The following is a 22,382-nucleotide window of genomic DNA, read 5'->3' as shown; positions in this document are numbered from 1 at the left end:
TTCCTTTTCACAAGCTACTTTAGAATAAGGGAATGAGTAACATTAGGCCACGTTTTCCCTCTCCTAATTTAATGCTTTATCTTCTGATAGATCTGGTGCATTTTAACAACTTGTTAAATACACTTAAATGCCAAAGCAAAATTCTGCTAAGGCATGGTAATTCCTTGGCTCCAAGTATGAAGTAGAGCTTGTAAAAATCACAAGGTCACACTGAAAAAGTCATTGCAACATACTCTTGCACTGAACATTTTTTAATTGGAGATTAATTTTTAGTTTTTAACCTAGATAATTTCTGTGCTCTACTTTACAATGCTGCAGTTGCACAGGAAGTGAGGGGAGAGATGACAAGTTAAGCTGCTACCTTTGCTGCTGAAGCCAGCTGCTGCCAATTACTAACACTTTTCACAAAGGCAAATGAATCAGTTACGCAACTGCAGGAACGTTGCTCAGAAAACACAAAGCTGTTAGATTTCTACCAGCTTCGCAGTATAAGAGTAGGGTAAAACATCCTGTTCTAACAACTGCTCATCTCGATTAGAGAGGACTGGGATGTGGCAATATGCAGCTACCAGCAATGCTCATTTGCTTGTATGCACAGCAGTTGATTGTCTTGAGTATTTCGCAAATACAAAAGAAGACTTTAAGGGTCCAATACTGTAGACACTAACTGAAAAAAGCACATGACTTAAGACTCTAATTCAGGACAGAAGGTCACTTCTCTGGGAATGAATGATCCAACCATCCAGCTGCCTTTTACTGTGTCTCCAAGCAGAGACTATATAAGGGAATAGGAAAGTGCCTAGCCCTGCTGCAAAGCGCTGGCTGGCTGGCTTCCCACTTAAATGAAGGTCTCCTATGATCCATCTTGCCAGCCTGTCCCAGACAGCTAGAAAGCAGTAACCTCTTAAATGACCTAATTTAGCTAAAGATTGTATCTGCTAATCATCTGGTAAGCATTTTCCCCTTGTATTCATATTGTTATTATCCAGTGCATACAAAGGTGTTATACTAGCATTACTCTAGACTTCCACAGCCGAGGGGGTGGAGATGTGGGGGAAGAAACCTCTTTTTGGCAGTCTTTGTAAAACCTATGCCACATAGGTAAAAAGTGATATTATATAATCCTAGCTTTATGCTATTTGAGAAACTTGGGAAAAAAAAGTGTTGACCTTGGCATGCACTCAGTTTTAGAAACAGAGGCAAAACCATCCCATGTGACTTAAGCACGTAGGAATTCAAGCACCTTTTTTTCATGCTTGGCCAGCGTATGTGTTCCCAGCACATAACATTTCATACACCTGTACTGGGTGCAGTTGTCAAGGTTTGGGGGCAGGAGCAGGACAGGGTGCTGCAGGGGCAGCTGCTGTGGGAAGAGGCCAGGGGCTGCCCTGTGCTGAAAACTGCTGTTCCCGCAGCCTCCCGTGGACCCACCGCAGGGCACAGCTGAGCCCCTCAGCCAAGATGGGGGCGGAGCCTCTGGGAAAGTGTATTTAAGAAAGGGGAAAAACACCAAACAGAGAGAAGAGGAGAGTAAGAAGGTGAGAAACAGCAGAAGGAACACCCAAGTCTGAGAAGGAGAAGAAGGAGGGGCAGGAGGAGGTGCTCCATGGCAGAGAAGATGTCCACACTGCAGCCCATGGAGAGCCCACGCCAGAGCAGGCGGTGATTTCCTGAAGAACTGAAGCCCTTGGGGGAGCTCATACTGCAGCAGAGGGAAAATGGGGGAAAAAAGGACTAGCAGAGAGAAAATTGTTATGTACTGACTGTAACCCCCCACCAGCCCCACTTGGGGAGCATGGAGTGGGGTGAGGAGTTGGGAGCAAAGGAGTGAACTTGAGCCTGGGAGAGGGCAGAGGAAAGGAATTCTTCTATCATTTGTCCTTGTTTCTCACTACTGAAATCTATTTTAACTGGTACTATATTAAGCTGATTTTCCCCAAGTTGAGTCTGTTTTGCCTGTGATGGTAACTGGTAAGCAATCTCCCTGCCTTTATCTTGATTCACGAGCTTTCTTACCCTATTTTCTCCCCCTGTCCTGCTAGGAAGAGTGGCTGGGTGGGCATCTGACTGCTGGCCAAGGTTAGCCCACCATAACACCTAAAGTAGAAATAAGGCCTGCACACCCACTCTTGTTTTGCATAGGTTTTAAGTCAGCAAATGCATTTAGTTTTGCAATTAGAGAATGGTAAAAAGTAAAGGTCAGGTATAGGGAATTACACAACTGGTGCAGCAGCATTTTTGTTACTAAAGTGAAACAGGCAAATTCCAGCCACTTCATATGAAGAGGCTGACTACATATGAAAGCCAGCATCATTTTTATTAATCAAAAAACCAAAACTAAAACAAAAGTCCCAAACAGAAAATTTCATCAAATAGTAATAAAGGTTAAGAATCCTTAGCCTTGATGAACAAAAAAAAAAATACTGAGATCATTGCATGCAATAATTACCCCTGAAGTGCCCAGTTTATTAGTATTCCTGGTTGTAAGCCTCAGCTCAAGGCAAAACATTTGCGCATACCAATGCTTGTACTTGGGCTAATTTACAGTCCAAAAACCAGTCCTTTGTCTAGGAAAACATGACAGCTTCTAGCATCAAATCTGAGGGTAGCTTGGCACTTTTCAAAATAACAGACCATAGATTCAGCAAGAACCTAATTAGAGTATCAGCATTTGCCTTATATCATAGGAAATTACCTTTTCCAATTTTATAAGATTAGCAGTTAACTCATCACAAAGGGCATCAGCATTAATTTGCAGATGAGATCCCAAACCTTGGCGCGCTGGATGTCTGTCAAACAGAATGAAGAAGTGAGTGTGACAGAAGTGAAAAAGAGGAAAACAGAACTGAGAGAAACATGTAGATGGGAACACAATGGTGACATTGTGAACTGTACTCGTTTACAGAAACAAAGGCCTAAGTCACTTTAGCACTCTTGACTACATTCTTTATGTGGTCTCATTCTCCAGAAGTTTGGATGGAAAACTTTACAGCTATTTCCACTGGAAATAAGATGCAAAGTTCTTAGAACTTAGTTGCCTAAATTCCATGTCCTGTGACTTGCAGGGAATCAAAAAGCCCAACCCCTTGACACTGTAGAAGGCACATTAGATCATCCTGTATCTTGTACTGTTTGGGATCAGAGCAACAGAAATCAGGACTTTATCATATAAGAGTGCTACAGAAGAAGGACACAGCGTCCTGCTAATTAAAACATGCCAAAAGTGGGAAAATGGCTTTTGACATTGCCTACTATTAGAGATAAGTTTACCTCTCTCCTTGCATTATTGCCAAAATGTAAATGCAAGCCTGTTTAAGATAAAGAACCATTTCCTCCCTATTCCTTTTTTATCAAGAACCTAGCTCTGTCTTCTGACACACGCATACAAGTCCTACTGCTTTCCGCAGAAGACAGTTGACAGCAGGTGGATCCCAAGCAGCACGGTCATTGTTCAATATGACCACAAGTGCATTGTCAGAGTGACCTGTTCGTCATGGGTGGGTCATCAAAGAAAGCTGAATTAAGAAGCACTCTTATTCAAGAACTTGCTACAGGTTTGAAACGCTTTGCAGACAGTTCCACCCAGCCTGGGTACAGCTCTGGCTTGAATTTTACTTTCCCCCTCTGTTTTTCAGGTGGTGCTTCTTCAGCTGCCAGCACTCCCGCTCACGCTGCATGTAGCTGCAGGTTTTGCAGTGAGATTTATAAATTACTTTTTAAGCCATGTTTCTCAGAGCAGCTCAGAAAAAAATCAGTTATAAGAAGGGGAGAAGAGTTAATGCATAATTTAATGCTGAATAAACTGTTTAATATTCTCAGCAGTATCCAGTTAACTACCTTCTGTCTTAAGAGAGGAAAAAGAAGCTGATACAACTTACAGTGGCATACGACTGTGGTGTTTGCCCCTGCACTGCCTCTCCATTTGCCATTGCATATTTCCTATCCATGCAACATGGAGATCAAAAAAAAATAAATGCAGGGGCAGATGACATCCACAACTTTAACTACAGAATGGAACTATCAATAGAGCTATGGCCCCTTTCCCTATTTCCTCTTCAAATACACAAAGAATCTTCCCTTGATATGTTTGGACTTTTTTGTTTTGTTTTGTTTTGGTTTTGTGTTGGGTTTTTTTTTGTTGTTTTTTTTTTTTGTTTGTTTGTTTTTTTATTTTAGCAGGACAGGATATCAATTTCTAAAGAGGATGTAGGCACGCCAAAGCTTTAGAAAACATTCTACAAGCAAGTCAGATGTATTAGCCCAAATGGAGTACCTTCTGTCATCTTAGGCTAATCAAATGACATTAAGACTGAAGACAGAAGTTACACCTTTTCCACAGAATCATTGCTCTGGAAAGGAACTGCTCACTTCAGCAGTTTACGCTTAAGTTACTCACAGCTATCTGAAACATTCTCAAGGCAGTAGTACACCATGATATATCACATTTGTACTAAAAGTCTTAAACAGAAAGCTGTGAGATGAGGCCAGTACAGATACAAGAACTACAGGACACTAAAGTATCACAAGGGCACTTTAGTATCACAGTGGTTTCTGAAGAAAATAGATGAGCATGGCAGATACTGGAAAAAGATTTTAAACCCCCCAAATTTTACAGAGTGTATCTTACTCCTTAATATGTGATTCAAAGGATGTGATGGAAATAAGACGTTCCTCCAGGACACTGATTTTGTATCTCATGTAGAAGGTAGAAAATATTAATACACAAACGCTGTAAAAGAGAAAAATAAGGTACACCACTTAATAAAAACTTCAGAGGTACCTGACAAATTTAATATTAAAAGCCATTTAAATTGTTACTTTTACATGTTGAATAATAAAGGTCTCATTCTTAGAAACACCTCAGGAATACCCATCAGTGGCATTCAGACAGTTATGAAAATCTCAGCCTTCAGTACGGCTTTGCTAAGTGTCATGTAAAATGAACTTGCAAGTAGTTAATCTCTTGTAACATTTCCTGAACCAAAAGACCCTTTGCTTTTAAAAGTAAAAGGCCTGATAAGTAAGCCTGCCCCAGCATTTCTACTTCTGAAAAGTAAAATTTTCTTTCAAGTGAAGCTTGGATTATATTAATCTATGTAAACACAAGAAAATCCTAGTATTCTGACAATCTTGGCATTAATTGCTAACTTACAGAACTGCGTAAAATATAAGTACATGGTTCAGAGATAAGAGCTTCTGGGACTTCACTTTGTGGAAGAACCTGAAGGCTTCAGAATTGCCTGTGAGAAGAAGAACTAAGTGTTACTTTGATCAAAGCAGACCACAGCACACAAACGGTGTTTTGAATATAAACAGAAAAACGAGATCTTCCACATTACGTGAGCTGACATAACTATACAAACTTATCTCAACTAAGTCCAGCTGAAGATCTGCCCTTGAGCCCTTACCGTTTCGAGGACTGTTTTGGGCTTTTCCGTCAGGTCCGCGTTTACTGTGTGCATCTGAACGGACAGACTTTGCCTCAGTCTTGGAAACTTTCAAGTGAGTCTCTGTCTCAACGACGTGGTAATCTGTCAAAAGCAAGACTTTTAATAAAGCTGAAATATGAAGTCAAAGGAAGCTGTTAGCAGTTTAAGATAGTCAAGGAGTAGGGGAAGAGGATGATTTTAAAAGGCGGATTTCTGGACTTGGATAGAAAGCAGCAGTTGGTTTAGTAGCCTTAAAACAGTTTGCATAGTAATTCCACATAATCACAAAATATAAAGAAGCACCTGAACTGGAAGAGGAGGATGTATTCTGCATTTACATTTCCAGATCCTTGGAAAGATGGCAACCTGTGCAAACTTTGAAGGTTATCACTCAATTTCCAGTCAGAAGATTATACAGACACAAAAGTAATCTCTTAAACGGACTGAATATGCTAGCGTAATGATTCCAAATGACTTTAATAGCAACATCAAATGGAGATATTGCATTGTTACTTTAAAAAGCTCCCTTTCCTGGCTGTTTTTTAAATGCAGACGATGTCTTGAAAGAGATGGGACAGAAAAATGCAGTCACACTCAGTTTTGTTCATGCTTTACTTGCACACCGTGGACTGCTCTAACAATGCACACGAAACAGAATCACAAGTGACAAATGTGTTCCCCCCCCCCCCAATTCCTTTAACTGGATATTGTTTTTTTAATTGTGAAAAAGGAAAACAGAAAGGTTTGAAGTAGTTATTAGCTGTAAGGAAGTAAGACAGCGACTTAAATCATTATTCAGAAGCATTCAAGTGGCAAGTGATGACAACACAATTTAGTTACTGCTTCACAAACACCACCAAACAATTAAAAATACACGCACAGTAAATACCAAAGACCAATGAAAGCAAATAGCCCCAAATCATACCACTGAACAAAAGACACATAGGAAAAAAGAAGAGTTAATTAAACTAACGCGACAGAAAATGGCGATAAAAAAAAATGATAGCATTTCATTTAAAAGTAATGGTAAAAGTTTCTTATTATACAAATTATTTTCTAGTCAAGACGGGAACCTGGAGTAATAACAGCATAACAACACGTTAATATGTTAATATCTATTAATTGTACAGCAGAATAATACCGTAGGTTTTGCTAATAACATTCAGCATGTGCTACACAAAACAAGTTCTGCTGTACTTATGAACTTATATGGAATGAGTTTCTACACAGCATTCCTGGTAATTAGGTAAAGAACTTGAGGCATATGAGACTACAAACAGTAGTGTTAAGAAAGAACAACTTTCCACAGTATCTTCAAGTGTCTTAATAACTGCAAAGAATAAAATGAGGGTTTAAAAAACAAACCCACAAAAACACATGTCAAAAATAACTTTTTTCATGACCAAAAGCCACCACAGTACAGAACATTACTTGTTTAGATTAGAAGTAGTTACACTGTGACTTGGACGACTTTAGAATAGGGGTTTTCGTTTGTTTCTTTTCCTTTTTTTTTAAAGGAGGAACATCTCCTACATTTTATCTCTGCTAGCATAACTGACGGGGGATGTGGGGAACAGATAGTACATGAATAAGCAGCTGGAGGTAGTAGTGACAACTCAGATCTGCTGCTGACCAAGTCATTGCCTGAGTCCGGATTGCAAAGGAATATAATAATGGAAAGACAGATATTGTCGCTTTGAGAAAGACCTTAAAAAACATGTAATTCTGCAGGACTGAGGAGAATGTAGGTTCCACACCAGAAGGGGATTACTGAGGCAAACCTGAGAGCTAAGCCATTCTCATTTTCTTGGTGTCCGCCGATCCCACTCACCTTGGAAGCATTCCAGCTCTGGGGTCTGTGAACCTGTGCTGCTGGACTCTTCCATCTCTTGTCTCCGCTGCTGCACTATTCCATCCAGATCAGAATAGTCTTCATTGAAATCCTGATGGGGAGAAAGAGTCACAAGAAAGCTCAGCCCTGTTCTAAATCTAAACAACCTTATTTCCTCTGACCTCCCTCTAGAAACTGAACCAACAATTACAGATTTAAAACTGTTTAACCAGGAACAATCTCTGATATCAAGATGTTGAGATCAAGTTAGCAAATGAGCCCTGTATGATCACCAGAATTCAAGCCTCATCCCTTGCCTTCATTTAAGAGATTAAGTCTGTGTGCAAAGAAAGAGACTGTTAAGTTAGACAAACTGAGAAGTCCAGGACAGGCATTACTAGAATAAGACTCTGGTCATCATGTGAGTCTACACAGCTCTTTCAGATGTCTGATCTGCCTCACAGAGGAAGGACTGCAACTAGAAACACTTCAAAAACTGCTCATGGCAGAGGAAGAAGCAACTTTCAGTCAGTACAGAGCGCTGTGAAACCTGACTGCTAAAGAGAGATATATAGAGCATACAGACCTTGGAATATATCCAAAGCATACGCATGTATATATACTGCATGTGAGCAGATCAAATTACACCTATGCCAATCATTCCCACTGCTTCCTAATGTTAAAAAAATGGAAGTTTTAGAAACAGATGTCATGATTTCCTTCAGTTTCCTTTCTTCAGACATTGTAAGTAGTACTTGCAATGAAAGATGCAATGCAACAAACAACAAACATCTAAGTCATTTACCAAGGGCAGAGTTGTAGGACGATCAGCCCTGAAGCTGTTTTCTGCAGAAGAAGGATTTGGGCTGTTGCCCATGCTTGTATCCTGAAAAAAGCAGCAGTGTTAACAAGGAACACACTCAGAAACTACCTAGCATTTAAAAGCAGGAAAGCAGTAATAATGAACACAAAGCTGCATACCATTTTCACTCCCATTAGTACTTACCTCAAGATGTCTACAGATAGATTTTAACAGCTTGTAGGTGGTATCTCTGGACAGTAAGGAGACAAACATGTACTAAAAAACAAAAGTTCCAAAACTGTTTGAGAAAAGGCATACAGAACAAGCTTCCTTTTATCTAAATAAAACTGATAGGTGGTTTTGCTGATCAAGTAACTACTTTCAAGAACTTCCATATAGCAGGAAAAACCTCCACTCCTTCTAAGCCTATGATCCGAGGTTAATCACAAGGAACAGAGAACATAAAAGTTACCATGTTCTGCTGCAGGAATCAGAGCATAGTCCAAATCTGTTCTTTTTTTTTAGAAAGACTTTGCATACTATGTTTTAGCTACCCTTTAAAAAAAAAACCAAAACCAAACCACAACTCGTTTTTTGTACAGTCTTCTGCATCCACAAAATATTTGTGCAATGAAAATGGGCTGGTTCTAAAGCTGCTCTTAGGATAATCACATTTTCTACTGATTGATGCAATTATTATTCCAGAGTATCACTGTAAGCAACTGTATTTTGTGCATCTAAGGTATTGCTGGTCAGGTAAGAGACCCAAGAAAATGAAAGAATACTGTCAGAACTGTCAACAAGGCAGGTAACCCTCTGTGCATCCACTTCCTGACCCAGCTGTTTTCAGTTCCCCCAGTCCTACTACACAGCAGTCTTGGGACAACGGGGAGTGACAGATTACAGAGAGCAGGTGGCAACCAGAGATTCCGTTTCTTATTTTCTCACCAAATTCTACACAGCCTTGTTTACTGCAGATCCAAAGAAAAAAGACAGGGAGTTAGTAGGAGGAATAAAAATGGTCCTTGCCTGTCACAAGAGAGGAGGCAGAAGAAACTAGAATCATCCCTTAAGAAACCAGATCCCCCAGGGTCCTAAGTCTAAATGCCCATAGGCGACCAATTCCTATAGCTGTTTAAATGGCCACTTAGCACCTTCAAGAATCTCTCATATTACTGCCAACAAGTAGGGAGAAAAAAAACAAGTAGAAAAAAAAAATGAAAAAGCAAGCAGGCAGAGTGGAATAGTTTCACCCTCTACCAGCACTTACCCTATCTGTGACTGTTGCTATGATCAGAGCATTTGGCACAAGAAGGGCAGTTTTGGTTTTCTTCAAAAGTGTCACCGAGAGTACAGGTATACTAATCTGAAACAAGATCAATGTAGTGTTAGAGTCCCCATATGCACATACAAACCTGCATGCTCTTTCACAAGGAGCCAGCCTATCAACTCTGATAAGTCAGACCTTCAACATTCTTCACTTAAAGATTTCTCCACCAAATCCCTGATTACTAATATTTCATATGGAACAGGTATGGTTTCTGATTATTACTATTTCTTAACTATTTTTACTTCTATTTTTATCAGATGCAAATCCAGGCTTTTGTTTGTGTCTTCCTTTCCTGATCCCTTCCGGCTCTTACAAGACTGCAGGCTTAGTTCACTGTAGATCTGCAGAACAAACCAGTCTTAAAGCTAGGCTTCTTTGTTTAGAAACAAAATGTTTCAGAACACATCAGACAAGAGAGGCTTGTTGAACAATGAACATAAAAGTCTTCTCACCACTTACAGATCCTTTAGTCTGCAACAAGCAGCTGAGTAAACAGCTTGTCCTTCAGTAATGTTGCAAGACCCAATACCCACATGCCCACTGACTTACTGAAACTGAGTCCTGTGTGTGCCATCCAGACTGCCTACATTTACATTGAAAAGTTCTCAATTTTCCTTCCTGCTTTGTGTTTACATCCAACCCCATTAGCCTGATGCCTGCTAAGTTTCAGAGTATTTCACTTCAGATATTCTGTATGAGCTCTTCTTGTAAACCCCTGTATTACACAGGACCAAATACCTGCTTTGACTTTCAGTTGAAAAGCCTAGAGCTTAGTGAGTTAGGTAAATATAATAATCCTGGATACACATGATTAGGATACAGTTCCTGTTAAGAATTCCTTTGGCACACCTGTCACAACTACCTGAGAAATTTGGAAGCAAGATTAAAAGTGTCCAAAGATTGTTCAACGAGTGATCACAGCACTGAATTAAAAACACATCAGTGCAGAAGGACGTTACTCTGTGCAGGGTTTCATAAAACCTTGTTAACTTTTGTTCAGAACAGCAACACAAAGTCATGAAATGAAAATTTGTTTCAGGTAACAAAAAACGTATTTGTGTACATTAGTCTGGGTGCAACATTGCCAGCCGCTGATTAAGCATGGCTAATCAAGTATCTGCTTGTCATCCAAGGGCTAGAAACTCGCTCTTCAGTTGGTACTTAGTTTCGTTAAAAAAGCGTGCTAGCAGAAAAAAACCAACCCAACCCAAGCCAACCCAAATCATATAATCTTAATTATTCTTAGTCCCAGGTCTGGGTCTAAGAATCTGTAGATCTGGTCATCACTTGTCTATTGATTTTTTAACATGTCGACTGTATTTGTCCTGCCTCAGAAGCCATGTCTTTTGAAAATGGGTAATCAAACAGGTCCTTCACTGTATCTTTTCTTCTTAAACTGGATATTGTATTGTCCCACAAAGTTTTTGCAACACTTTTCAAAATATTTTTTTCTGGGAGTGGAGAGAAGGGAGCAGCTACGATGTGTGTTTTATGGGAAAAACCCAGAATCCTCAGGTAGTCAGAATAGAATCTGCAACACTTTTTAAAAAACAAACAAACAAACAAACAACAAACCAAACCAAAACCAAACCAGAAGATTTTTCAGCAGAAATGCTGCCAATAGTAGTGATAAAAAAAGCAGCTTGGAAGTTTTCTAATTGGTTCAGTTGACCTCAAAGAACCTTAAATCAGAGCTATCAATGGCATTCTACTGAATGCTATTTTGATGGATAACATTACTGTAATCAAGACTAAAGTGTTCTTAAGTGGAATTAAGTACTTGGTTACTGCACTGTTACCTGAGCAATAGGTTAAAAAGGTAAAATCACTGCAAAGTACCTTATTTCTATCTGGAGTAATAATTATTTCTGGAAACAAGGTTTACCTGCAGGCAACTTGGAACGCAACTAAAATGCGTAAGATAATGCTTAGCTCCAGGAAAGACTCAAGGTCAATATATATAGCTAAACCAGAACTACCTGGAATGACAGTGATGTCTTTCAAAGCCTATTCAGTCCTGCAGAAGCTATCTTTTGTTTTTGAATATGCACAGTGTTTACACTGCAGATTCAAATCTCCTGACTTGCATGGCTATTTTCTCCACCAAAGCTTTCAATAAAAAAATTCTGCAGGTAGAAGAATTCATGTTGAAAAATTTATTAGAACGTGTAGACCTGCTATTTCTTACAATAAAACACTTTATCACTAAGCTTAAATTGTTTTACAAGTTCTAACTAATAGAGGTTTCGTGTCTTGGAAACTTTGTCAGTGTATCTGCGTGCTAAGAAGGTTCCTCTTCCTGTCAAGCTTGATATCCTTCTCCCCCTCCCATTACATTATTTTTCATTATATCCCTGATTTTCCTGCTTTTTTGTGGATGGTATTCCTAAAAGTTTGTGCATGCTGTATGTGACTGAACAAAGCTTTAAGTGTGTGTTGCAGGGGTAGGGGAAGATAGCTGGAAATAAATGACCAGGCCTCTCCCCTTCATTCTTCGTTTTCCCCACAATGTTTCCTGAAAACAATGACCCAGAATTGAATAATTTGGACTATCACTATAGCCATTTTCACAAATACTGTCCACTCTACCCTACCTTGTCATATGTTTTCCCTTTTCGTCATATACATAAATATGTATATATTCCTGCATTTAAAACCCTGTTGACAAAGATAATTTCCTAGTACTACATCATTATCATTCTGCATCTTTTTTTCCAGGTCCTTCTAGTCAACTTGGTAGATTTCACTAGATTTTTGTATATATTTAGCTTAGCTTGAATTTAGAAAACTGTCCCACAGTTTGAAGTAGTCTCATTTGTTTGTGATGAACAGGAGATTGCTAATACAGCAGCTTCAATTTTGAAGAAATTAATTGCCAAGATAGCTGTTACTAATTATGAATGACAGTATCCAAACATTTGTTGATTTTGATTTCCTTGTTTGTGCCACGTGGCTTTCACTGACATGCACACCATCTGCATTAATGTACTGCCTATGACTAATAGGATCCATTAACTAGGAATCAGTAACAACTCAGTTTCTTGGGCCAAGCAGTAAAACACAATAACCCATAAGGTCACTATGAACGATGTGTTGTTAATAATTTTAAGCATTCTTTAAACCTATTCCACCTTCTTAAAAGCCATTTCAGAGGTAGATGCTGTTCAGTCGAAATGGTTGACAGCACAGAAATGAGATACTGTCAACTCCTAAACTGGTTTCAGCACCCAGTTCACTGACAAAGGGTCTGGATGTAACCAGGAGCTTTGTTTAAGGAAGTACTCAAGAAAGAAGACAAAGAAATCCTCACAGCAAATCAAGCTGTTTCCCACTAGAAGCTCAAAAATAAAGCAGAGTTTATCTAAGCAAAGAAAACCACTCCAAAAGCTCTGAATCAATAGAACCAGAACACAAATCTTTTTGGAAAGGCTTTATTTTTATCTATACACATATCATTCACCACAGGGGGCCCAAGCCTTAGGTGGGTCATATTAGCACCGCAAAAGAGTAAATGATGGTCTTGTAGATTAGGGTCTTCCCGACTGTTCATGTCCTATTTCTGCTCTTCATACTAAGCTCACAAGTGAAAACCTAGCAAACTGGTTTTTCTTTCCCTGTTCTCTGTTTATGCAGAAAAGAAGGAGTGCTAGAAAATCCCTCAAAGACCTTTGCCACTCAACTCAGAAGCCAGTTTTAGTTCTTCCTCTTTAATTGTCTTAATATGCTTAATCCTCCCCTCCCGTTCCCCAACTAGTCTTGTAGTCCTTACACTTTTCAGCCTTCCTCCTCCTCCTCCTCCTCTTTTCCGTACTTACCCCAAGAGAGACATTTTTGTACAGTTTGTGCTACATAGGCTTGGCAATGCCCTCACCGCTGCATGTCAGATCCTTTCCTTTCATCCTTTTTTCAGACAGGAAGTCCTTAAGAGAGAGACTCTATCTTTAATAATAATAGTGCTCCAGTTCTGGAGTGACTTTTGGGCATTGCTTCTGAACAGTGATTGTATTCAATAATACTTAGAAGTAGTAGTAGTATTCTAGCCTTGCATAATGTGAACTTCTGGTGATGAATAAACTGTTAAGGAATAGCATTATTGTTCTGTACATAAAGATTTTACTAACCTTAGTGTCTTTACCAAAAACCTTGGAATGAAAGCAAATCCAGTTTTCAGAAAGGAATAACTTTCCTTGGTACAGAATTTCTTTCTGCAGAGCACAGGTAAAACCTGAAACAAATAGATACTCTATAATCTTTCCGGTAACCACAACCCAAGCCAACTGTTACCTGTTTGGCTTTTGTTTTGCTCCTTTTTCAAAGCCATAATATGTTTAGGTTTATGCCTTTTGATAAACGCTATCAAACCTTGAAATATTCAGTAAGTTTAAGTAAGAATGACAAGGTCAGAAGATTTCACAGGGCTAAGTTTAGACTCAAAATATCTTAAGGACAAAGAATGAAATGCATAATAACATGCAACATCCCAGAAGCCAAGAATCTTTCTGAGAGAGTACCACCCAGCTTCCTATAAACTTTTTGACTAGCTTTCAGGTAACTATATTATGTAAATGTAAAGAGCTTAATGAAAGGTTTTAGCTTTAAACTTCTAGCTCTATAGCAGTCATCTGGACTAGATGACCAACAGAGGTACAACACACGTAAAGTAATATTGCTTTTACTTCACAGCCATTGAGCAAACCATTTCTCACTCATGAACCGCTTTCCTTGTATTCCTTTCAAGAAACATTTGTTATACATATCTATGTAGGAAAAAAGAGGATGGTTTCGATCCATCGACCTCTGGACTGTCGTGGTTTAACCCAGTAGGCAGCCAAACACCACAGAGACGCTCGCTCACTCCCCCGCGCCCAGTGGGACGGGGAGAGAATCGGAAGGACAAGAGTGAAAAAAAACCTCGCGGGCTGAGATAAAGACAGTTTAATAGAACAGAAAAGGAAGCGAAAATAATCATCATCATCATCATCATCATGATAGAATATACCAAATGAGTGATGCACAATGCAATTGCTGACCACCCGCGCTGACTGATAACCAAGTAGCGATCGCTACTTCTGGGAATGCCTACCATTCCTATACTGAGCATGACGTCACATGGTATGGAATACCCCGTTGGCCAGCTGGGCCAGCTGTCCCGGCTATGCTCCCCCCCGTTCTCTTCTGCACTTGGCAGAGCATGGAAGCTAAATGTCCTTGACTAGTAGGGTACTCGGCAACAACTAAAAACATCAGTGTGTTATCAACATTCTTCTCATACTAAATCCAAAACACAGCACTAGGAAAAAATTTAACTCTATCCCAGCCGAAACCAGGACAACTTATTGCAACTACCACAAAGAACAGTAGAATCTTTAAACATTTTAAGTCCTTCTCCTACCAGTGTTTTTAAATCTTAAAGCATCATCAACAGCAAAAACTCAAGCTAGTCACTTGACCAGTGCTGTCTCAATTAAGTAGTGCCTTTAGTAAGGAAGCTTCAGTACCAAAACCACGTTGCACTAGGTTACTCTGTTAAGAAGTGCAAAGCAGGCTACAATTCCCAAAGATGCCCAACACCTGAAGATTTAAGTTTTGTACGATTACAACAAAAATACCCACTGCATGCAGATGAAGGCCTTGTAGCTCTAGGCAGCTGGAGTTTAAGGTTTTTAAAATTTAGGTAGTCCCCTTGTACATCACCACAGTTGGTGGGTAACATTATCTTAGACCCACAGCCAGCAATGACAAGGGGGTTAATACTTACTTTGTTTCAGTGGCTCATCAATGGGAACATCTAGAAACAGCTTATGAAAGTGTGCATTTGCCTTCAGCTAAAAAACAAAAAGCCCCACACCCAGAGACACATACCTTATTAGATATTCTTACAACCAAGACCCATTTCACTTCCTGTCCTCCCAGTACCTTCTCATTTTGCCCACTTGTTTTACAATAAAACCTCATTTTTGCTGTGGCGATTAAGTCTGTATCTTGCTTTACCCAGATTCTAACACACTGATGAAAAAGGAATCTATGTCCTTATACAACCATGAACTATAATATTGCTAAACAAGGGGGCTCTCATGGTAGTTATGTATTTACTGTTACCATATATAAACAAATAAGTCCATCCTCTGCCCTACCTGATTTGAGGCACGTTTTTTCCTTTCAATCTTGGAGTCATTCTTGATATCCATTGTCAGGAGTGGACTATCTACGTTGCTCTTTGTCCTGAAGATTAAAAAAGGCATCCCATATAAGCTTGCCCTCAATTCATTAGTCTTGGTAAGTTATCAACAGGACGTGCTTTTCCATAAAACATATTAATCCTTTAATAACTACTATCTGATTCATCAAGGATTATGAAGCAATAAAGAGGAGTATATCTTATTCTTAAACCATACCAGCCCTCACTGTAGGTCTTCTTTTAATTTAGAAGGAATATTCTAAATTACTAGTTGTAAGGAAGTAAAAAAAAAGTTCAAGAAATTTTTACAACTTAATGAATTATCACAGTGCTTAGCTCCATGTTCATTTGTTTCTGAGCAACATGTGAAATACTATCACTAAGCATGTTACTTACTAATGCAAGAGAAAGTAAGATAAAACTTAGTAACTGAGAGTGCAAGGTAGTGTACTGAAAGCTATGAACTTGTACTACAAAATGTGAGATCATATGGAAAGTGCAACAGAGAAGAAACATAGGTGCACAAGTCAGAGGATGGCTATGAACTGTGTAGTGTAGTGTAATGAAATCATTAAGACAGCCAGCAATCCTAGAGGAGATGAAAGGGAATTGTGGGTGCCAGTTTTATAGGAAGCTGTGCCTGTACAGCTCTAGCCATTCACATTGGAAGAAGAAAATCAACCAAAAACGCAACAACTCTAGAGTAGAACAAGTACAGAGGAAAGTCTCCGCAGATAGCTGGGAAAATAAGTTTTGTTTGTTTTATACAGGAGAAATTAATGCTACGGACTGTTAAGAAGAACAAAAACAGAGGTGGGATAGCAGCGTTTCATAAATCAGGAAGAGAAGAACATTATCGCTGAGAGCTATTTAGCACAGAACAAAAGCATATCAACAGGCTATAAAAATAAGGTAGCTCTTTTTTAGAGGCCTTCAGATGCAGACTGAAGAACGGAAGGAAAAACACAACACAGGACTCCTATACTGAATGACCTGAAGAACATGTTGTGCTAAAGACTCAATGCGGAAAGAAAGGTGCTACAGAAGTTTCCATTACTGCACCTTATCCTGCACAGTAAGTCTTCTTTACTTTCCTAAACTTGAGAGGTTCAGTATTTCCAGTAAAAACTGTAAGGGTGGGAGGAAGAGAACCCCTACATGTAATGAAGATATAGCTGGACTTAGGAAAGAGATCGTACAGCAGGACTGATTTAGATAGCAGGGGACTGGCTGCATATCTCAAGTGGTCCATCACAAAAGAAACTCTAAAATACATGTGTATATGTATTTGTGTGCCTATGTAAAGTACAGGGCAAACTGAAATGAACAGTGAGCATTACAAAAAACTTAGGTCAATCCCTCCCCAGCACACAGTCAATTACATTGCATGTGAGAGGTAAGACTGGAAGGAGAGTTTGGGGGGGGGGGGGGAAGGTGGGAAGTAATCACATATTTCTTCAATTCAGAGATGCTTCAGGAAGTTAAGTGATGTTTTTTAAATATCTACCTTGTGACTGAAACCACAGTGTCAGGTTGAGTTCTGACTTCTGCATTGGCTGCTCAGTTGACAAAGTGAAAGTGATGCAAAATTTGTATTCAAGCCCTCCAAGTGGAATTTTAGTATTATTTAATTTTCTTTTAGAAGAGTTTCAAATGCATTCCAGTTCTCCAACAAAGGAAGAATGACTCTTTTGGCAGAGGCATTGCAATAATCTGATGCAATATACAGCAGAGTCCAAAATTAAAACTTTTGTCATAGCTTTACCACGGACAATCAATATTCCAGCACGAAAGTGTTCTGGAAACAGCCCAGGACTCAAACTGCAGTTCAGTTTGACTGTCTGTCAAATTGACCGTGAAAGGGATGTAACTAGCAATGACACCAAACAGTGCAATATATTTTTTCCTGGAACAGGGAAGCTAAGCCAGCCCAAAGTCTAAATTCCCACTACTGTGACTGCTTGTGGTGGGTAACAGAGCAACTCCTGGAAGGTGGCTCTGATTCCTGTTCACTTGCATAGCATGCAAGCTAACCCACAACTGGGATGTCTAATAAATCTTGCTACGCAGCGTAGCTTCTTGAATGGGTTGTAGCCATTCTGATTATCTGAATAGAAGAAAACTGACAGCATTTCTGACATTACCTAGCAACATCTACTTTTTTCCGGTCATCAAAATATTCCATTTCACTGGTAGGGGTCTGCGGCAACAGAGCAGGTGATTTTCCTGCCTTTCTTTTTTCATCTGTTCCATTTTCTCCATCTGAACTGCAGAGGGGGGAAAAAAAAAAAGAGATAGAAATGTGTATTGCAGGATTCACACTGATGTCAAATGCCACTGCAACATGTTGATAATACAGCACATATTAAAGAACAAAATTATGACATATCTTTTATATTAAGGTCCTGAAAAGTATTCATCTACTGACGTGACAATATTATACATCTGAACAGTATTCTGAGCTCCAGTACTGGAATTTCAGCAATGAAGAGAGGAAAACTGAAATACTGCCATGGATATTTAAGTGCTGATAAAATTTGTAGCTCTAGCTTCCAATCCAAAGAGAATGTCTCGTTTAGGAAAAGTGCATTCCATGTTCAGTACTCAGACCCGATGACTAATGGAAATTAATTTGATTGGCAAGTTGGGAGAAAAACATCCTGCATGACAGTACCTAACGCCTAGCAGATTATTTGTGGCTCAATGTTGCAAGGGGAAGCTGGGTCCTATTTTGCCTCTCACTTACCCCTTCTGTGAGAGTCCACCTGCAGGATTTTCACAACTTAAAGGGTCCTCTCAAAGTATCGAAAGTGCTGGTTTTATTTTACAAAAATAGCACTGCCACCACAGTGCATTGCCCTTTCACAACGCATGCCACTGCCTCAGGAATATATGTTAAGGAACTAGAGTCTGAGGGCTAAAAGATGTGCCATCAGAGCCCTTCCCTGGCCTCCCTTTTCATAATCTTCTAACAAAATGTGAACTCAGAAAATTTAGAGGAAAAAAGCTGTCATTAATAGCAGGGTCTGAAGAATGACGATACTTTAAAATAAGACAGGACAAATACATGCACAGACCCTCCTTCAGAAGACTAAAGCCTCAGAAAGACTACTGGATGCTCTTAGCATTAAAGAAGAAAGCCAAACTATGTTGCCTGTTAATTTAATGCCTGGCCTGAATGACTCCATTTACAGAAGCTTTCCATTGTAATGTTTAATTTCTGCAATTTTACGGCAACAACGCAGCCACTGCTGTCATGTAAACAGTTTCTTTTCCTACTAAGACAAAAGTTTTGCTGACAGAGGTTCCCAGACTAATTTAATCTCCATTTTCTTTTAAGAAGGGCATAAAAAATCCATTGGTTTGATTACACTTTGGTGAATAGGATCAGAAGATACAAGTCACAACATCTGAACTGACATCTAATGAGATGGTATCCTACCTTGAAGTTTTGCCTTACTGGTGCTGGGTCTTGTTTTCAAGGGTCTTATATTTACATACAGGAACTATTCCCCTATCTAGTCCTTCCTCAATCCTTAGCACTCCCCACCACAGGGGCACTGAATTGACACTTCGTAAGTCACACTTTGTGCATACTTGAAAGGGTTACAGCACTAATAAAGTCAATGAGGAAAAAGCCAATTGTTTCCCCATTGCTTCACTCTTGAGTCGGCCCTGCCTGACCACAACACACCAGCTTTTATTTTCGGCCAACACAAACTAGAATTAAATGGGCAATTCAAGAGATTTAAGTGGAACCCAATCTTTTGTCTGAAAAACCCAAATAAGCAGTTTTATGCTGTTTGAGATTTTAAGCAGAGAGGACTGCCAACCCAAGGTGCTTCCCACAAGCATAGGGGAGCTTGTATTCCAAAAGTCCATAAATCCTGCAAATGTCTTAGTCACAGTCTTGCTATCTGTTACTTTTCTGTTCCCCAAATTCTTGGGCTTCAAGGGAGGCCAGAGAATACCAGACATGAGTGGGACGAGCAACAGGGTGAGGCAAAATTGTCAGTTCCAATAACACCTGCATTTCAAAAGAGCAGTGCAGTATGGAAACTCCCAAGTGAATGAGACTACATGTCACAGCAGTATTTTTAAGATGTAGTTGCTTGAGCCTGCAGCCTGACTAGTGTCCATCATTGCCTTGGGCAGCCTTCTATTCTTACACAGCAATGCTATCAACTGATCAGCCTGTATCACACCCACACTTCCGTACTACAAATTTGTTTCAAAAATACGTATAACACAGGTTTTAGTGTTCACTTACACCTGCCAGCATGGTTAGATGTTTTGTTGCTCTTAAACGCTCTATTTACTTACCACTCATATTCCCTTTTCCCTCATGCATAAATTAATCCCTACTTTGCAGTTAAACCTACAAGCCTGTTCTATCCTGTCTGTCTTCCCTATTAATCACTATTATTCCTGAACCTCTACTGTCTGAACTCATTCCCTCTAGCTGCTTTCAGATGGCGGAGAGCTAGGCCATCTCAACACGTTAACTCTGCTGACTGTTGTGTGTGGCAATGCTGAGGTATCTCATGCCAGTCTGGTCACCTCTCCAGGATCGTCTTCTGCAGCTGAGAACAGGGAGGACGTACCCAAACACAGCAAGTTTGCCCCAAAACATCTCAGGCGTGAGGAGACTCACCCGTGTAACACATGCCACTGACAGTACCAATTAGGTGTGTTCCTACTAGCTAATATGGTCTTGCTATGTCTACCCTTCACCCTACCTTCCATATGCCCTCTTCACATAATGAAAAACTACGTAAGGATTTGTCCTTACACTTCTGATAACTATAGCTTCACACAGCAGCTAAGTTCCTAGTAGGTGTCTTTAAAGTATCAGAAGAATCTCAGCTGACCATCTGGAGAAGGAAAGATCACAGGTATGGCCTAAAAATAGTACAATATTGTTCATCAAGTCACAAGCAAATTAAACCACTCCTTACATTTTCATGTGTGAGTCAGGATTCATAAATGCTTTGTAAAAAGAGCATTAAAGTCAGCAATCCATGAAAAAAAATTAGCTCAACTGCACTTAAGAAACAAAGTGACGCTCACTACAACTGTGAGCAATAGTTGCATATAAGTGAACTGTATTTGCAAATATCAGGGCAAAGCATGTAAACTTTGTGACATCAGGACTTTGTTGATATGAAAAGAAACATTTTTCTAATTGAACATATATTGTGTATTTGGTACTAGTACTAAGTCTATTTAAAAATAACAGCTAAAAGAAAAAAAGAAAAAAGTTGTCTCTAGTTTCCAAATAAAGAACGGTTGTCATAGGGAGTATTTTCAAAGCCAAGGCTTGCGCTTACTATGGGATCATATCTTGTATCTAAGCAAATTAAAATAGACATTGGTTGCAAGCACTCTAACTAAACTTCTTGCAATATTTCCTTTCCTTTTTTAAATACACACCAATAACTGAACTGAATTTAATTTAAGATTAAATCACAGAAAATGGAAAGTGCTATGAAATACATTGACGAAGGCAGTGGACTAAGTTTTATTCTAATGAAGTGTTGAGCAGTACATTATTCATCAATGTATTTTAAAAGTCAGAGGAACTTATCTCTTCTGATTTGAATGGTTTCTGTGAAACAAAAACTTTCTGACAGACAGGCGTGTCCAGTTCCTTGTACTGCAGAAAGTTTTCTGAACTTCAGAAGGTTTTCTTGTTTGATGCTAATCTTCTCCAGGATCTGAAAAATTCAGATTTCCTGTGAAAATTATGCTATGTCACATTAATGGGGTTTTTTCAAGAGGAAAAAAATTAAAGACAGTAATCTAAAATATAAACTTTTTCCCTGTTCCCTTCAAAACTAGTTTAAACAAGAAGCACTGAACAGAAATAACGTGAGAGCGGCATGCTAATAGGCCACAGTTTGAAAAGTGAGCCTTAAAGAACAACAGTTGTCTTTGACAACCCCAATATAGTCTTACCATTCATGAACACTCCTCAGACATAGTAAGAGATATCAAAAACTCCAGAACTGTACAGTGGTTACTGTCTTTAGTTCCCCACAACCACACAAACCTTTCTACAAAGCTTCCTCAAATCTGCCCCAAAAGACATCGCTACTTGGGTCTGCCTGATAACAGGTCTAAAAACTTCAGAAGCCACAATAAGTTGCGACAAACCAGTCCCCCAGTCCACAAACTGCAGATCAGTTATGTAGGAGGAAAAAGGCGTCTTGAATAACCAGAGATGTTAGCTACAACTTCAATTGTTTGCAAAACTGCAGCCAAACCAATACTTCTCTAGGGTTTAACATTGAGTCAGCATTGCTGCAACATTCCCTCTGTGGATGGAGCCTACATATTGTTGATCATCACGTTACCTTAAAAGCCCTGTTATCCTGCTTCGTCTCTTTTATACAAAAAGGATTAACTTTGCAACAGCAGTTAGACGTCTGTATTACCGCAAATGATCAACCAAAAGAGTGTGGGGTAATTTCTCCCCTACTGTCCACAACCATGCTTGGTACAATCTATGTGGAAATATCTGTCATAAATACAATGACATTTTGTATCTTTTGATTCTGTTGGGTAGCTATTGGATTTACTGGGTAGCTGTTAGCAGACTGAAAGGATTTGACAAAGGAATCAAAGTAATGTGAAAAGCCCAAATACTAAGAGGTATACTTATTTAAGCTATTCTTACTCCCAGACATGAGTTTATTCAGATAAAGGAACTGGTTATTCTTTCAGGAACTAAAAGCCAAAGGGAGAGGCTCAAAATGTTTCAGGATCCCAAATCAAGATGAATTATTTCACCCCTGGACTGAAGAAAATAC

The 22,382-nt window shown here is 39.3% G+C and overlaps 1 protein-coding gene across 1 annotated transcript in view; it reads right to left on the bottom strand.

Annotated features, from left to right (window-relative positions):
* Window positions 1–22,382, bottom strand: part of GRAMD2B (GRAM domain containing 2B) — a 34,442-nt gene that overhangs the window by 2,152 nt on the left and 9,908 nt on the right. Inside the window, exons 2-13 of the mRNA XM_075136466.1 lie at window positions 17,715–17,837; window positions 15,527–15,614; window positions 15,151–15,217; window positions 13,514–13,617; window positions 9,333–9,428; window positions 8,267–8,338; window positions 8,066–8,146; window positions 7,261–7,372; window positions 5,409–5,531; window positions 5,153–5,240; window positions 4,628–4,729; window positions 2,696–2,789 (exon numbers count right to left, since the gene is read on the bottom strand). Of these exons, the coding sequence (XP_074992567.1) occupies window positions 2,696–2,789; window positions 4,628–4,729; window positions 5,153–5,240; window positions 5,409–5,531; window positions 7,261–7,372; window positions 8,066–8,146; window positions 8,267–8,338; window positions 9,333–9,428; window positions 13,514–13,617; window positions 15,151–15,217; window positions 15,527–15,614; window positions 17,715–17,755 (1,068 nt within the window). The 5' untranslated portion in view covers window positions 17,756–17,837. The remainder of the gene's footprint in view (window positions 1–2,695; window positions 2,790–4,627; window positions 4,730–5,152; window positions 5,241–5,408; window positions 5,532–7,260; window positions 7,373–8,065; window positions 8,147–8,266; window positions 8,339–9,332; window positions 9,429–13,513; window positions 13,618–15,150; window positions 15,218–15,526; window positions 15,615–17,714; window positions 17,838–22,382) is intronic.

This window comes from Calonectris borealis, chromosome Z (genome assembly GCF_964195595.1).
Source record: "Calonectris borealis chromosome Z, bCalBor7.hap1.2, whole genome shotgun sequence".
NCBI lineage: Eukaryota > Metazoa > Chordata > Aves > Procellariiformes > Procellariidae > Calonectris > Calonectris borealis.
Note: the sequence above shows the minus strand (reverse complement) of the source record. Positions and strands in the feature narration are given on the sequence as shown.